Raw genomic sequence first — 18,632 nt, 5'->3', positions numbered from 1 at the left:
AACCAATTGGCAGTTGTTTGTGACAACTAGCTACCATTTTGCTTCCTCTACTTTTGTTCTTTAAAAGTCCTCATACAGACTACTTAAAACAATACACCATATAACTGCACAAGCCAGCACTGGTTAATGTCTACCGGATTTGAATTCAGTATGAAAATGCTCAAATGCCCTTGATCATTCTCTGATCACAATTTTTACAAGAAATCCCAGCTTTCTTTGAGATATAGCATCAAACTTTCATTTTTTGGGACTGTGTGCCTTTTTCAAAAACAATACCCGTATTTACATTGGTTCACATTTCACCTTTTGCTTGATTTTGTCAAGGAAATTCTGTATGTTACAAGTCGCAGCAGTATTCCATCTGGTGGTGGTGGGGGGGGGGGGGTTGATGATGATTTGAAACTTCCTCAAGCTCTATTTTGAATGATAGTCCACTATTTCTTGTTTCCAAACCTTCAAAAAAAGGATTCTCAATTATCCAAATTTATTCTTCTAATACAGTCGATTGCGGTTATTTGGGACACATCAGGACTAGTACATTTTGGCCCGATTAAGCAGCTGCCCCAATTATCCGAAGTTTCACGTAAAAGAAGTTAAAAATACAATGGACCCCCACTTTACAATTGATTCACTGTGCAATCAAATCACGTTATGATGGACTCACCACAGTAAAGTACCGTTCACTATACAATGTGTAGTAAGCGCCAGTCATTGTGATCACGTTTGTGAATTGAATTTTAATTCTATCAAGCAGCGATTCTAATGAGCAAAAATAGGAGGAATATTATCCAAAGGCTATAAAAGTAAAAATATATTAAGCACAAATTTACCCTTTATTACCTTACCAATTAAAAAATTAAATGATACCCGAAAATCGGAAGAATATACGTGATAATCGGAATAATTAATACGTACTGTAATATCTACATACTAACTAGTTGACTGACATTTGTGGGTGGGGTTAAAATGTAAAAAAATAAGTATCAATAACAAAGAACTCGGCACAAACAAATTGCAAGTAACACGATATGCGCAAGTGAGAACAGAGTAACACGTTAAGAAGCTTTAAAAATAGGAATGAAGAGAAGATTCTGAAAATTAATTTTTTTATATGATTGAAGAGTTCATGGAAATAACCCACAGAATTCCAGCTGTCGGTATTATCGCAAATTCAGTAAGATCGAGTTTACTATCCGTTTATGATAGATTGCACTAACAGAAAAGCCCAATAAACAGGTGACTGCTAATTGTTTTTATTGTTTAATGGTTGTGACCTTAGAAATCCGACTGAACCACGTGGTAAGGTCGGAGACAATCGTAGGGTAATCTCCAGTGCTGCAGTCTTCTGCCCCGATTAAATGGCATTTTGTCCTAATTAAGCGAAGTAAACCCTGGCTATTTTCTCGATTGGATTCTGTTTTTTAAGATTTGCCCCAAATAACCGGAATCCACTATATATATACAGTGAGTGATCACGGAGTTATGACCACCTACATAATACTTCATAGATCCTCCTTTTGCCCTCAGTACATCAGCTATCCAACGTAGCATTGATTCAAGATGTCGGAAACGTTCGGGAGGTATGGCCAACCAAGCTGTGTGTAATGCGGTCAGCAATGCAGGTATGGAGGTGATTGGTGTATCCAGATGCCTGATATGCTTTTCCATAGAGTTCCACAAGTGCTCTATGGGATTAATATGGGGGGGGAGTTTAAAGGTCAAGTGATATGCTGGAAGTCGGAACTGTGTTCCTCAAACCATTCCTGCACAACAAGTGCCTGATGGCTTGGTGCATTGTCATCTTGGAAGACACCATCACCATTCGGGAAAAAGTGTAATATAGTGGGGTGTACACAGTCAGCAAGCAGTTGACGATAGCGGAGACCACTGATACATTGCTCCACATGCACCAGGGGTCCAAGTTTCTGCCAGTGAAACATGCCCCACACCATACAACTACCTCCACAGGCCTGCACTTTTGATACCATGCATGATGGATCAAGAGCCTCATGTTGTTGACACCAAATCCGTACACGACCATCCACGGTGTGGAGTAAATAACGTGACTCATCCGACTAGCACACTTTCTTCCAGTCTTCTAATGTCCAACCTGCATGCTCTTTGCATCATGTGAGTCTTTTACGCCTATGAACCTTGGTTAGGAGAGGATGCCGTAGGGGTCATCTGCTGGTATAGCCCACCCAGGGTCCTGAGCTGGATGTCATCATTTTTCTCTTTCTTGGTGATTCCCTTCTACTTCTCTCTCTCTCTCTTTCTCTCTCTGAGGGTAACTTGGGAATTTTTTTTTTGGCTGGTGCAGCATAAGCCTCAGGCTTCCTTACACCATATAGCTAATAATAATAATGTGTGCGATGCATGATCATCATGCCAGATATTGTTCCGAGTTGGCCCATATTGTATTGGATAGTCAACCCTTCAACAGTACTGCGCCTGTTCGAGTTGTCAGACCCAGCGCTCACCTCTAACATCAACCTTTCGCTGACCTTTGCAGTTTGGCCGTTCGGTCATTGTCTGACCATATTGATGCCAGTCCTGGTACACTTTAACTGCAGCAGCTCTCGAACACCCCACCAGTTCAGCCATTTGGGAAATCGAGGCACCAGCTCATCAAGCTCCTACAATCTGTCCTTTATCAAAGTTGGATAAATCCTTCCTTTTACCCATCACGCTCGGAATTTTACTACCTTCTGAACCACTGACACCTATCTATGCTATGTAGGTCGACTAACTCGGCACTCTTGTACCTCACATAGTCAACGGGTCACAATCAGTTTTCATAGGGGTGGCCATAATTCAGTGATCACTCAGTGTATGTATACTGTGGCACTGTTCTACTGATATTTGCAACAGAAAATAGGCTCGGTTCCATTTCATTTACTTTTCTTATATGGGCTACCCTATGTTAGGAACTACTGTACATATAAAAATGGACCTAGTGCTCATGATGCATTAGAATTGCTTTGTTTTTCTACTCGAATTTAAAGGGGAATTAAATTAAATTTCACCTGATGAAGCAGATTCTGATAACAGATCAACATGATGAAGCTCTTGATTTGTACTTGCCACCTTCAAGTCAGCAAATCAGATATCTATTAGAGGATGCAACATACTGGGTAAAGCATCTGCAAACTTGGACAGTAAGCCTGCAGTATAACTGAATTCCTGTCTAGATTGTCCTGCATTACTTCTTCTTTAACTAGTGACTGCACTATTTTCCCTGGAACAGAAGTCAAGTTAACAGATCTGTAATTATTCATGTCACCCTTTGTTCCCCCTGAATGTATACTGTGGCACTGTTCTACTGATATTTGCAAAATCTCCACTCCACAGGAACCCCCATCCATAAATTCAAGAATGCTTTCATAATCAGGGCTGAAGGTTTTCTTACTTATTTTGCTGCCTCCTTTAATATAATTGGGATAGATCCCACCCACTCCAGATGCTTGCTTTACATTTAGCTTCAACAACTTCTCCAGTTTCCTCTCAGTTATCACAAAATCATTCAGCTCTCAGTTAGAATTTGATAAACTTGTAGCAACTCCCATTCCCTAAAGAATTTCTCATGTGAATATAGATGTAAAATACCTATTCAGCTTATCAGCAACCTGAATAGGATGATTAAGAGTTAAACCATTCATTTCTGAAGCTACTAGGCTTTTTATACCACCTGATAATTTATATGCATCCCATGCATTTTTCTTCTCTGCCACAAGTCTCATCCATTTATGTCTAACCCTTGAACAGTATCTCTTAGTTGGTATAAAAAGCCTAGTAGCTTCTATGACTGCATTCCTGACTGCTTACCATTAAAATTTTCTGTTAGTTACTTAGTTGATCCACTTTATAGAATTTAAAATCTCTCAGACCATTGTAGCACCTTTATAAGGGCAAGGCAAAAGCCCTTTACAGATGTTAAGCATAAAAGGTCACTTCTGATAATCATATCAAGAGTATTGCTTCTTTCTTTTGTTGCCTCTCTAACATGCTAGTGTAGAGAACAATCATCCAAGAAATCTACAAGCCTTGCTAGTGTGTGAGTGACTAACTCAAGGGTCCCAATATTTTGAAATTAAAGTCCTCCATTATAAGACATTCTGATAAGAATTTATAGTAAATCTTAAAGCACCATTTGTTAATTGCTCAAATCAATATTCTGGCAAAGGCTTATTTTTTGGTACTTACCTCATTTATCTGTATGTTAATTACATTGAAGTTGACTCTTGATATTTTAAGGAGTCCTTATGTGCTGTGATGTAATGACTAGATCGTAGGTATAGCTTAGCTTTTTATTGCTAGTGTTTCTATTACATTGAAGTTTTGAAAGATAAAGACATGAAAAGCACAAATTAATTAAAAATAAAAAGGTTGAGATATATTAGTTATTTAATTAAGATTAAGCCCAGAGGAAGAAGAAGAAGAAGTGTACTGCCTAATCCCCCAGTTGTCATCTAAAAAAAAAATTACTATGTAAATGGAAACTAAAATCTTGAATGTTGAAATGTAAAAAGCCAAGAGTCCAAATGGTAGACTTTCAAAAACATTCGTCGTCAGTTGGCTGAAGATGTGAGTAGAAACAGAGTTTAAAAAGAGTTCAAGATTTCCCATGATGCTGTGCTCAGACATGTGGGAATTTGATGTGCATAAGACTCCATATTGGAGAAAAGCTAGCCAGCAATTTTGCATTCACTATTTCAAGCGAAGTGTTATGGAGGAACCATTCTATTGCTAGTGTTTCATATAGCAGTAATTTATAATTAGTCTTTAATTTGATTAGGGTAATTGTGGAATCAATAGAAGAATTATGTTTATGAGCCTGTACATGCTGTGTAAGCTTAGTGCTTGAAGTGGTAATATGCTCATGTATTCACTGTTTTTGTTGAACCATATTTTGTAGTGGTGCTGCCTGTATAGCAAGCCTCACAACCTGATTGACCGATAAGATGTCCTGTGTTTGATATATGTGTGTATCTTTATATCAGGCAGAGAATAGGCAGTGCACTTCTTCCTCCAGGCTTAATCTTAATTAAATGACTAATGTATCTCAACCTTTTAATTTTTAATTAATTTGTGCTTTTAATGTCTTTACCTTTCAAAACTTCAATGTAATTAACATATGGATAAATGAGGTAAGTACCAAAAAATAAACCTTTGCTAGAATATTGATTTGAAGACATTCTGATTTATTGGCCCACTCTATTTCTCTGTATAGTTGTTTGTAATACTTATCACAATCATCAGGTCTACTCTTACTCTCATTTTTTTTTCCCTAGTATTTGTCACAACTGATTAACTCAACATTGTACTGACCACCCATGTTGACTAGATACACTGCCTTAGATATAATATGCTTCTTAACTAAGAACATAACCCCTCCCCATTTCTATCATGTTTGTCCTTTCAGTACATATTGTACTCCCATAATTCAAATTCTGAATGATACTATATCTCTGATAATCCCACGATGTCTGCATTTGATGACTTGATCAGTATTATGTCTGCAGTGGCCAATGTTTTTGGCCACTGCAGACATAATACATAATACCATAGAACAATTATATATATATATTAAGGACACAAAAGATGTTACTGTTATATAAATCTAATTATATTAAGTATATACAGTTCAAGGCTTTACTTTGTAGTTATAAGGTGTTGATCCAGGGTGTCAGGACTGAATTTGAAAGTTTTAGAATTTTGTCCATGCAGGATTGCAGGACGCTCTTGATAAAACTTTTTCAATCAAATTCAGGTCTGGAGAGATTGTTCAAGGCTCATGGGGTAGAGTTTTTTACAATATGGCCTATACTTCTTAGCAAGAAGAGCCTGCTTTTATATTAATAACATACACTTAAAGAGAAAGATTATAATAATTGCGGATGTTATTCAGGCAATGTTAGGTGGCTCACGAAACTTTTTTAGAAGATAGACTAATAATCTAATGGCAGCCATAAATAGAGGAGGAATAAGTCCTTTCTAAAATTAGGTTCCCAAGCCTGATTTTAGATAGTGTGTAGATCTGTTGGAATGAGCGCAGAGAAGAGCTCCAAAAATTAGTTAGGGATACAGAAACGTATCCTTATCTGAAAATTGCAGAGCATCTGGAAACTGTGTGCTGACTATCCATTTGCATGGTGACCTAATTGAGTATATGCAGTTCGAGAGTATATATTAAGTATATGCAGTTCGAGAGTATATATTAAGTATATGCAGTTCAAGGCTTTACTTTGTAGTTTATTTAGTCCTGACACCCTGGATCAACATAAGGTGTTGATCCAGGGTGTCAGGACTAAATTTGAAAGTTTTGGAATTCTGTCCATGCAGGATTGCAGGACACTCGTGATAAAACTTTTTCAATACGGATTTTCAGATAAGGATACGTTTCTGTGCCCCTACCTAATTTTTGGAGCTCTTCTCTGCACCCATTCCAACAGATCTACACACTTTCTAAAATCAGGCTTGGGACTTAAAAAAAAAAAAAAAAAAAAGGGTTGGAGTAAATTATATGCCTTTTACTCTTTCTGAGGCAGCAAATAGAAGAGGCATAAATTGAAAAAGGATTTATATTGAAAAAAGCAATTGCAGAATTGGAGTGTTGAAATTTGTCTTCAGTCAAACAGTAACTGATTGTTGGAATAAACTGCCACCAAGTATTGTGGAAGCAAGTAGTTTAATTTGAAAAAATTGGATAAATTCTTAGAAGGTATTGGCAAATGAAGTGAGGATAAGGTGTATGTTTTTGCTTCCTAGCATCATCACCTTGCCAATACTAATATTAAAATAAAGTATACTTCCATAACATTTAAATGCAAACAATGTTGTACACTTAAGGCAAAGATATATGATTGTTTTATTTGAAATTGGAAACAATTGGCCAGGAGATGCTGGGATTAATGACTGGATGCATTAAGCAGAGCATTGTTATTTAAAATTTCCTACCACTCCAAAAATTTTGTGATGCTCCTTCTAGAGGTTTTGCATCCTATCCTATAGCTAGTGGCAGACAAAAAAACTGCATCACTTGTGAATTTTGCAAATAATGTGTTTTGAGCTGCATTGTGGGTTGCAGAAATGTTCGAAATGCATTTGTTAGATGGGATATATATATCTCTGTGAATGAAATCCAATAAAAAGACTCCACCTGATATACCTAATTGCCATAAATCATATCTTCCCAAAGGGTAAAAATGCGTAATTAATGGAAATATGAGAAATCATGCAAATGGCAATCAATGACAACCAAACACATTTTATTGCATTTATGTGTTCAAACTGAAATTACAAGTTAACATAATAGTATTATGTACTGTAAATCAGCAAAATAAGTCCTCGATATTTTGTATATTTTGTTGTTCCTCCTCGAGCTGCAATTACAGCCTTGCAATGATCTGGCATAGAGTTACCTTCTGGATATACAGTTGCCCAATTTCATGGCACGCTTAGAATGCTCTCCTGCAGCTGAATCTTACTTGTTGGCTTCTTCCGAGCAATTTTAGATGACATTATTTTATACCAGCAATTTTCAGTAGGGTTCAAATCTGACTGTTGCCAGGCCAGTCCAACACTGTAATGCCAGCATTTCTGAGGTATGACTGCACCTTGAGGGAGAAAAATGAGGGAAAACATTGGTGTGAGCCATGTGAGACAAGAAGACAAATTCATCATTAAATCTAAATAGCATAAAACTTAACAATTTTGCTGTGTGGCAAGGTGCTGAGTCCTGTTGAAAAATGCAGTTTTGGATGTCTGTGTGGTGATCACTAATAACGGGTTTCAGGCGCTCCTCCAAGATAGCAGTGTAGGTTTCTGCATTCACCATTCCATTAAAACTTAATTCGCCCCACCCCTTTGTTTGTTATGCATCCTCAGATCATATGACCGGTGGGGAACTTTACAGTTGGTGTTATGCAGTCAGGATGGTATGCCTCCGATTTTCGTCTTCTGACATATCACTTCTCATCCGAGCCATGCAGGTTGAATTTCGATTCATCAGAAAAGATGCCTGTGTCCCATTGCTCTTTTGTCCATGAAACATGTGTTTTAGCCCAAGCAAGTCGCTTCTTCCTCATTTGTTGGGTCAACAAAGGCTTCTTCTTGGGCCGATAGGCATGCAGACCACATTCCGAAAGCCATCTTTGGATAGTTGGTGCACTTGTTTCAACACCAGAGGCCATCTCAAAGTCAAAGATCAGGAGCACTAGAATGTCGATTACGAAGGCATAGCTGTTTCAAATATCAATCTTGGGAAGGCATAGTCACTCTCTTACGGCCTGATCCAGGTCTTCTCTTCACATCACTAGTTTCACACTTTATTAATTTCAGCACCTGGGATACTGTTGACTGATGGCAACCTATTTTATCAGAGATAGCACGCGTAGAAAGCCCTTCCTGGGACAGAGCAACAGTTACAATTTTTTTTCTTGGTGTCAACTGAACATATGGAGTCACGCTTACACCGCCGCAAAGCAGGATACTAATGAATGTGTATACCCTTCCAAAATCTATTTATAGAAATGGCTGATGCAATAGAAGCATTATCTGATGCAATACCTTTGCTTTACGACAAACAAAATGACTGTAATCAAACAATATCTTATACGTTTCACTACAAATGTTACTTTTTTTAAGGTGATGCAGTTTTTTGTCCACCACTGTAAATAGTCACTGGTGATTGTTATTATTTACAAACAACACAAAGGATTTTTATTAGAAAAAAAGGGCTAAAATGTTGAATAAGCTATGGTTTCTGCTGTAGGATAATACCAGCCTATCCTACTGATATTATCCTATAAGTGGTATATGCAGCATACATTAGAGGTACAACACTGAAACATTGGTTGTATAGTTCAGCTCTCACTCAAATAATTTTTTTGGTAATGCTGACATAAGCTAAGAGGATACAAATTGATAACATGGAGGTGAATAAAGCCAAAGCCACTATGCTGAAGAGTGAAAGATTGCACATTTGAAATGTGGATAGAACATTGCAAGGAATGCACCACATGTGGAGGTTACTATTTTGTAAAGGAAACTGTATCTAATGCTCCGGACAGTTCCAGTTCCAGTTCCAAATAATAATAAGTCTCAGAACTATTCAGGCAGACCTCAGACTTCGGAGAACAAACAAAAAAAAAAAAAATTTTGAAACCAAAGTGAATTACATAAGAAAAAACATGACTGGCACTGTCACAAATAATATAACAGAATGATACTCATGTATAATTTTTCTTGCTGCAGTAGAAAGCCTTCAGTGTTATTCTTTGTTCTCAGTGCTCATCTTTCCATGCTACAATTCCTTCATTCATCATTAATCAGTTCTCTTCTGGCAAACCTATCATGAATGTTGATAATGGTCATATCTCTTCTTGGACAGTATTTCAATAACAGCTTAGCTCTAGCTTAATATCTATGGCTAATGTATTCAGAACTTACAAATAAAAATACATATTATAAGAAAATTGGTTTACTCTAAGTATGCAAAGTTTTATAAGAAAAATAAATTATTAATATGCAGTTAATGAGGAAATGGCATTACTTCATAGCTATTTTTTTTAGCTATGAACCATTCCTGATATGCCCTTTGTTGTGTGCATGTATACACTTCCAATGCACCATTGTGATACTGGCATCCATCCTCTAGGTACCCATTATCATTCTATTGTATGTGAGGAATGGTTTTCCTAATAATTATCTACTACACACATTTAAAAGTAAAGCTGTGGAGTACATCAAGCAATATAATAAGCAGTTGTAACATTACTGGGAATATGAAACACATTATTTTTTGCATAATTCAGATGAAGCAGAATAAAATGTATTTATTTTTAACAGAAAAGGGTTCAGTTTCAGAGTGCCTTTGATACTGAATCTAAAGTAAGGACTATTCCTTACTTTAGAGGGCATTTTCCCAGCCTTAACAGATTAGCAGAAAAATCAAGGTGCTTTATTACTGAGGTTAGAGGTACAACATAATACCTCTGTTAATCATAAAAAAAAAAAAAAAATCTACTTTTAGTATTGGTTTGTTGTCCAGCTCTTTTAGAAAACAAAGGTCATGATCACTATTCAAGGAAAGGCATTTGCAATTACCGAGTTACTAATTGTATATATATTTTTACCGTGAAAAAATCCAGATATTCTTTGCTTGAGTAATCCTTTTCTTCGCATAAATTGTTAAAATTAAATCTGTATTCTAAAATATGAACATATAAGCACCTTATGCATAGACACAAAATACATAAATGAGATATATTTTAAAATGTCTATCTACATTGAACCTTTCAGAAATATATAATTTTTTTTTGCATAGCATACTAATGATCAGCATGAAATTGATGACATCAGAATATATCCAAGAAAAGGTTTTTCCCGCCTCTTTTTTCCTCAGATCAAGTTCAAAATGAATTATCGATCTCCACTAGTGATGGTCCAGGTTATGGGACTTAAAATTGGAGCTTCTGTAGCTATTCACTGCTGGGTAAGCTTTTTTGATTTTATTTTGATTTATTTCTTTTCCAAAAAAAAATCAACACAAGCTGTTGAATTTTACTGGTAAGTTGTTGCTGCTATCAAATGGAACTTAGTAATGTTTAGTAAATTACACATTAGATAACTAGATACAATCATGAGTACTAAAGCAGACTGATACAAAGGTACATCTGAAAATTAATGTACAACTGGTTATAGCAGCTTACTATGTTCATTGATATAATGGATGAAAAAGCATAATTTTCTTGTGTAGTGAGGAATAGCTATGTGCAATAACAACAAGCAAAGCACTGTACATATATTAATTTTTATAACCAGTACAAATATGATGATGGCAGAAATATAGGCATCATCCTGGTTTTACATGCCAAAGTGAGTACACCCAATTAACACATAACATGAGCCAAAAAAACTAGTATCAGTGCAGTGCATTCAAAATACCACACGTTGATCAAGGTTAGCCACAAACAAGAAAGACCATGTTCATCTATACCAGGTAATAATATTATTCACGATCATAGCTGCCAACTTTTACAAATTAGAGATTATAAAATTAATGTGGATTAACTTTCATCTGGAAGAAACTGGAAAGCAAAAAAAGTGTTGTGAAATGAGCATTTTTAAATAATGAATATTCTTTGGTCTAAGATCAGGCTAATCTTCGGGTTGTGTTAATATGCCAATACAGGGATTATAGTAGAGGGGATGGGCAGGTGATGTGGAAGTTTTTTTTGTTTATGTATAAGCTTACTTCCTTGCATCATTTGCCAATACTAAACCATAGATAATTTAATTGCTGATACTTGCTTTTAGTATCTAAAGTTGATAAAATTAAATCTATACCAGGAAGCTGATTACTAATTATAGCTTATTTTGAACATTGATAGTGAACAGACACACAACACTACTTCAGTTTAATACAGGCACACTTGAAAAGTGACACTCATAAGTGAAGCATTTTTTGCATTTTAATTTAAAAATCCACTGCTATCAAATATCATTACTGTTAATACAGCTGCTCAAAGCACAAAATCAGGCCCCGAGTGCCAAGCGATAGTTCCCAAGCGATCTTTCTAGTGCGATTTTCTAGCGATTTTTCCTAGGGCGAGTACTAGTGCTTTAATAATCCCTCCACCGCTCGCATCGTTACTGCTGACCGCTCGCAACGTTACTGCTTCCCTCGCTGAGCAACGTCACTGCTTCACCGCTAGCAACGTTACTGCTAATCCCTTATAATGCATTCTCTATCCACACAACCTATTGGCAAGCTATCACCTTTCCTAATACAGAAATGTTTAGAATCGGTTGTTGGATCTCCTAAAATGGTTAAACGTCTCCAATCCGGAGACCTTCTAATTGAAGCTTCTAAGCCAAATCACTCAGAAAAATTGTTAAAATTAACAACTTTTAACAATATTCCTGTGTCACTGCTTCACCGCTAGCAACGTTACTGCTAATCCCGCTTGCAACGTTACTGCTCTCCTCTTCTGCTGATCGCTTGGTCACTGGTTGGCACCGCTCCTGCCTCCACGTGGCGGGGCCGGTAACCTGGGAGAAGGAATTCCCTCTTCCGGGGCTAAAAGGAGCAGCGATGGATTGCGATGCATATCCATCGCTAGAGCCCGCGGGCTCCAGACCCGTCAACTCTGATTCAGAGCATGACTTGAGTCGTCCGAAGAGACTACGGACAGAAAAACAAACAGACATGCCAGCATTTCTGATAATGCATTCTCTATCCACACAACCTATTGGCAAGCTATCACCTTTCCTAATACAGAAATGTTTAGAATCGGTTGTTGGATCTCCTAAAATGGTTAAACGTCTCCAATCCGGAGACCTTCTAATTGAAGCTTCTAAGCCAAATCACTCAGAAAAATTGTTAAAATTAACAACTTTTAACAATATTCCTGTGTCACTGCTTCACCGCTAGCAACGTTACTGCTAATCCCGCTTGCAACGTTACTGCTCTCCTCTTCTGCTGATCGCTTGGTCACTGGTTGGCACCGCTCCTGCCTCCACGTGGCGGGGCCGGTAACCTGGGAGAAGGAATTCCCTCTTCCGGGGCTAAAAGGAGCAGCGATGGATTGCGATGCATATCCATCGCTAGAGCCCGCGGGCTCCAGACCCGTCAACTCTGATTCAGAGCATGACTTGAGTCGTCCGAAGAGACTACGGACAGAAAAACAAACAGACATGCCAGCATTTCTGATAATGCATTCTCTATCCACACAACCTATTGGCAAGCTATCACCTTTCCTAATACAGAAATGTTTAGAATCGGTTGTTGGATCTCCTAAAATGGTTAAACGTCTCCAATCCGGAGACCTTCTAATTGAAGCTTCTAAGCCAAATCACTCAGAAAAATTGTTAAAATTAACAACTTTTAACAATATTCCTGTGTCACTGCTTCACCGCTAGCAACGTTACTGCTAATCCCGCTTGCAACGTTACTGCTCTCCTCTTCTGCTGATCGCTTGGTCACTGGTTGGCACCGCTCCTGCCTCCACGTGGCGGGGCCGGTAACCTGGGAGAAGGAATTCCCTCTTCCGGGGCTAAAAGGAGCAGCGATGGATTGCGATGCATATCCATCGCTAGAGCCCGCGGGCTCCAGACCCGTCAACTCTGATTCAGAGCATGACTTGAGTCGTCCGAAGAGACTACGGACAGAAAAACAAACAGACATGCCAGCATTTCTGATAATGCATTCTCTATCCACACAACCTATTGGCAAGCTATCACCTTTCCTAATACAGAAATGTTTAGAATCGGTTGTTGGATCTCCTAAAATGGTTAAACGTCTCCAATCCGGAGACCTTCTAATTGAAGCTTCTAAGCCAAATCACTCAGAAAAATTGTTAAAATTAACAACTTTTAACAATATTCCTGTGTCAGTAACAGCCCATAACACTCTGAACACCTCTAAAGGAGTTATCAGTGAATGGGACTTACTAAATGTGTCTGAGGAAGAAATCATTCAAGAGCTTAGCGAACAAAAAGTGACTCATGCACGGAGAATTATGACGAAAAAAGATGGCAACCTATTACCAACCAGGTCCATTATTTTGACATTCAGTACTCCGAATCTCCCATCTTCTGTAAAAGCAGGTTACTTAAACTGCAAGATTCGACCCTACATCCCGAATCCCATTCGCTGCTTTAAGTGCCAGAAGTACGGCCATTCTCAGACAGCATGCCGAGGCGATGCTGTGTGCCCTATTTGCGGCTCCAAGGAGCATTCCCAAGGAGACTGTACAGCTTCCACTCCCACTTGCCCAAACTGTAAAGGAAGCCATCCTGCATTTTCTAAAGCGTGTGACCTTTGGAAAACAGGGAAAAAAATCCAAAAGTATAAAGTGGAACATAAAGTCACATACCCTGAAGCAAGAAAGCAAATAATGCTAACCATGCCTAGCCGATCATATGCATCGGTCACAAAAAATAGCCATTCAGCTGCAACCCAAACAGATGTCTCCATCGAACCGAATATTTCCTTTGCCACCTGGGCCAAAACTGCGCTAACTTATAATAAGAAAACTACAGTCAGTGAGACCAGCAACACCCCAATCAGCATCCCAACTGATGCTATCTCAACCTTGCCAGAAACAACGAAATCAGCTACTATTGAAAACCAGAAGAAATCGAAACCAAGGATTAGCAACATGGAAATGGAGGTTCAGTCAGAGGATGAAGAGACAGTACTTGAGTTACATGCGAATGATACCATGGACACAGGACGCCCAACATTTCCCAGAAATGAAAAATCGAAACTAAGCAGACAGAAACCTTCCCAGAAAAAACAGTCAGATCAATCTTCCTCCAATAAATCCAGCAAATGAATAAATTCCTTCAATGGAACTGTAGAGGATTACGCAGTAATATAGATGACTTGAATGATTTACTAATACAAACGAAAGCAATAGGTGTATGTTTACAGGAAACCTTTTTATCACCACAAGTTTCTCTGAAAATTAAAAATTATTCTATGTTTAGACGAGACAGGGATTCTGACACTCCTGCTCGTGGTGGGGTGGCTATTCTTATCAGAACTAACATACCGTCAAGACATCTCCAACTACAAACCTCTTTAGAAGTTGTAGCGGTTCGGATAGCAATGGGAATATCATTAACCCTTGCATCCATTTATATCCCACCAAATTATCCTTGCTTGCAGACTGAACTTGACAACCTGTGCAGCACAAATTTTGCACAGACCCTCCTTTCCTTAAATCTTCGTGCAGAATTTGACGAATCTCCTTATTGGACGAATCCAACTCACCATCTTTGTCCTCGTTGTGAGAGATTAATCGGAATTGCCCACATCTTGAGTCACCAAGAACATCCTCATGTTTATCTCTGAACCACTTATACCATTCAAACACACTAGTGTGACAATGTTTCATCACCATAAACAGTTTTTAACATTTCATACATTTCTGTTGCAGATTTCTCCAGTTTAAAGCAAAATTTGATATTCATCGCTGCTCCATTGCAAAATCATGACATGGAATGTTAATGCTACTAACGAAACTGGTTGTTACTTGCAATCTGTCAGCCTACTGGACAATCTCTGTACCATCATCTGGGTGAGGATTTTGAACTACAACCTACAACTTCCATTTATTTTCAAACTTATCAAACATGACTGCAACAGCATCAGTGTGTGAATTTTATTTCCACACCTTGTACAAGTAAACAAATGATATGTAATATAAATTATTGTCTTCAAAAGTAAGAACATATATGCAGTTTTAAAACTGATCAGTTTACAAAGTAATAAATAAATGAATTGCCTATGTTAGTTTTATGGACAAGTAAAGTAATATACAGTAGTAGACTTGTAATTTTCCAGGTGTGGATTGACTTCATTACAATCTGAATTAGTCTAGATGAATTAGATAAGAACAAATACTAGAATCCATTACACGTGTTGTTTGTTTAAATTTTAAGAGTGTTCCTTGACAAGACCCTTTTTGTTTTAGAATAATAAGGAATAGAGGAGATGGATAGGTTATCTTCAATTTCTCAGAAACCTCTACCAGTGCTTTTTTCTTTCTGCCTGCTAGTTCAGTCTAGTCATATTTCAATAATCTTCAGAATGGTTACTACTGTACCATTAATTTTAACATTCTTCTTCTAGTTGTTTAAATTTGCATCCGTCATATTAAATGGAGAAGGATTATTCTAATGTAGTACCATCTGCAGGAAAGCCAAGAGGAAAAACAGTTTTCCTTTTTCAAAAACGATGTATATCTTAAATTTTGTTTTGTCAGATCTTCCCACATTGTAGTATACTAAAGAATGAGAAGATCTGAAATACAAATTCATAAATCACAATTTATAATATTCATATTTATATACTACAGTGTGGGACGTTTCGACATGAAATTTAATACAAACAATTTCTTTAAAAAGTAAAACCAAAGGTAAAATCCAAAGCAATTTTGCTTTAGATTTACCTTCCTGTAAATGGTGCTACATAAACTTCAAAGCATCATCTTGGCAGTGAAAGCAGTGTCTCTTGTACTTCGGTGTAGTTGAGTAAAGGCTCATTATTAAAGTTGATACTTTTCTCATGTTTATTTATGAGCTGAAGTTTTTGTTTAATAGAAAGAACAACTTTTTGTTTTAACATGATGGATGCCCATCCATGGATACAAAAAAAAAAAAAAAATACTCTAAGAAGAATGTTAAATTTAACCATACCGTAATAAAGGAATATTATGATATATATATATATATATATATTTTTTTTTTTTTATCTGATTAGATTTCTGAGGGGCCACAGATATCCCAATCAGCCTGCATGATCCACCCCTGGATAATTGAGAGCCTAGTGTACTATACTTATTTATTTACCTATTAAAGTTCATAAAATGTGTGTAAAGACCTAAAAAAAAAAAAAAAAAACCCTGCATGCATCTGGACCTACAAATGTTTAAGGGCCAGCACTAGTCAAGGTGTTTCTAAAGCAAATAATTAAGAGAATTAATCATGTAAAACCTTCTGACTCTGCTAATATCCAAGACAGAGAAACTGAAAGTATATAATTAAGCACATTGAATGATATTTGCACTCTAAACATAAGCAAAGCTACCTAATGTTGGTTTTAATGTCCATACTGATAAACAAAATAATGCATACAACAATAATAAAACAGAAAAAATAACATATATATTTGAAAAATCTAAAAAAATAAACACAAATTTGATTGAAATCTAGAAGAAAAGTAAATTTTGCTGGAAAACAGCAAAGGCATGAATACCAAAAACTTGGCAAAACCAGAAAAAATTTGGAGATATATGCACACTGAAACTATTGTCTACGAGGATGAAAGTACAGCCATACTTGATATTCCTTCCTTAAAAAAAAAAAAAAAAAACAGAAATAGTCTACAATAAGTTGAATACTGAAAGACATTGTCACTTTAGGATCGTATACTTGGTTGTGTTAGTGATCTGATCAAATCAGATCACTAACACAACCAAGTATACCGGATGCATGCATTAGAGCAATTTATAATATGAAGCAACCAAAGGTGGTTTCCTGAATAACATTATCATCACTGACAGTGAGATATGGATACACTGTCATTCCTCAAGCAAGAGCAGCCTCCATGACCCATTGCACACTGTCACTAGTGAAATAATTAAAGACCCTGAATTTAGCCAAAAACATTATGACCACAGTGTTTTGGGATATAGGCACATGGCTTGATGTTTTCCTTCTGAAAGAAGAGGCAATGCATCTGTTGCTGCCTCACATCAAATAAATAGTGAAGAAATGCTGCATAAATGTGATCTTGCTCCATGAAAACACTGTGACTCACACACAATGGTTCATGTGGTATGGGTGGGAAGTTTGGTATACAGCCACATAGTGCACACCGTTCTTTTCTGAAAAATTTTGTAGCAGTGGCAGCTTGATTGCAATTGTTGACCACAAGTGCAGTGCACTTGTGGTCACAATTGACCTATCACCTATAAGTTTTGAGTGTATTTGTTATATGAGAAAAAAGGAATTATTTATAACGTACAAAGCAGCTTCTTTGATTGTTTAATGCTATATTCTTATTGTTACATTTATATATATATTTTTTAGTACTGGTTTTATATTTCCTCCTTTTTTCCCCCAGCTACGTGCAAGTAATTCTTACATGTTAAGCAATAATGGCCAAGTGACCATCAAGTTCTCAGTGAAATCAGCAATGTAATTCTACAGACATTATCCTAAGGTCTGGGAAGAAAAGCAACATTACTTCAGTATTTCTATTAAAAAAAAAAAAAAAAAAAAAAAAAAGCAGAGAGAGAGAGAGAGAGAGAGAGATAATATTCCAATTAGTATTACTTTTTGAGAGCTCACTAGAGATGCCTGCTCCAGTGCAAATGTTTTAAAAGAAGAAATGTTTTGTTAATTATACTCACTAATCTTACATAGATGTGTCACAGAAAAACTAAGTGCCGTAATAATTTTTTGAAAAAGAAGATATACACAAGGTTTTAAGGAAGGATTTAAAATGAACATATTATATCAGATTTCCATTTAAATGTCTTAATGTTTTATTTAAAAACTTTTGAATGGCATTATACTTTATGAAATAAAATATAATTTTGATTTTAAAATTCAGCATAAACTGATCAAAAAATTTGTACAGAATGCAAAGACAGGAGTTGTAAAAAATCTGGGATAGACAAACACATCAGTAAACATTCCATCCATCTCCACTGCAGTCTACATCTTTTCAATAGCATCTCAATTACTTTATTGTGAAAAATCTGTTTCAGGGAATTGTGCTAAATGTACTATTTCAAACTACTCCAGAGTAAAATTCACATTGATGTACAGTGTAAACAGTGGCTTAATAAGAGAACCACAGTGCCTGGGAGCAAGGTTTGATTTCTATCCCCCTTATTTTTCCAGCAGATATTTGATGCTAGAAGGTTCTGAGCCCTCCATATGGCAGGGTTCAAAGTTAACTGTACCCAGGTGTGGCTGCTTTCCTTGCTTGCACACTGTTACACCCATGATTGTAAATAAAATGTCATGTCACGTTGCTTGTAGAACCGAGATAATAAAAATTCATAAATTCTTACTTTTCGTATCTGTTTGCACAAAAAAAAAAAAAAAAA

General features: G+C 36.8%; 1 protein-coding gene across 4 annotated transcripts in view; it reads left to right on the top strand.

Moving 5' to 3' along the window:
• Nucleotides 1-17,782, top strand: part of LOC150084203 (sodium/potassium-transporting ATPase subunit beta-like) — a 103,409-nt gene extending 85,627 nt beyond the window's left edge. For all 4 annotated transcript variants that reach the window (XM_090375097.1, XM_090375098.1, XM_090375095.1 and 1 more), the window contains 2 exons: nt 10,328-10,495; nt 17,639-17,782. In XM_090375097.1, the coding sequence (XP_090231223.1) occupies nt 10,328-10,495; nt 17,639-17,716 (246 nt within the window). In that variant the 3' untranslated portion in view covers nt 17,717-17,782. The remainder of the gene's footprint in view (nt 1-10,327; nt 10,496-17,638) is intronic.
• The last annotated feature ends 850 nt before the right edge of the window (nt 17,783-18,632 follow it).

Source organism: Mastigoproctus giganteus, chromosome 6 (genome assembly GCF_048544385.1).
Source record: "Mastigoproctus giganteus isolate SK-2022 chromosome 6, ASM4854438v1, whole genome shotgun sequence".
NCBI classification, from domain to species: domain Eukaryota; kingdom Metazoa; phylum Arthropoda; class Arachnida; order Uropygi; family Thelyphonidae; genus Mastigoproctus; species Mastigoproctus giganteus.
Note: the sequence above shows the minus strand (reverse complement) of the source record. Positions and strands in the feature narration are given on the sequence as shown.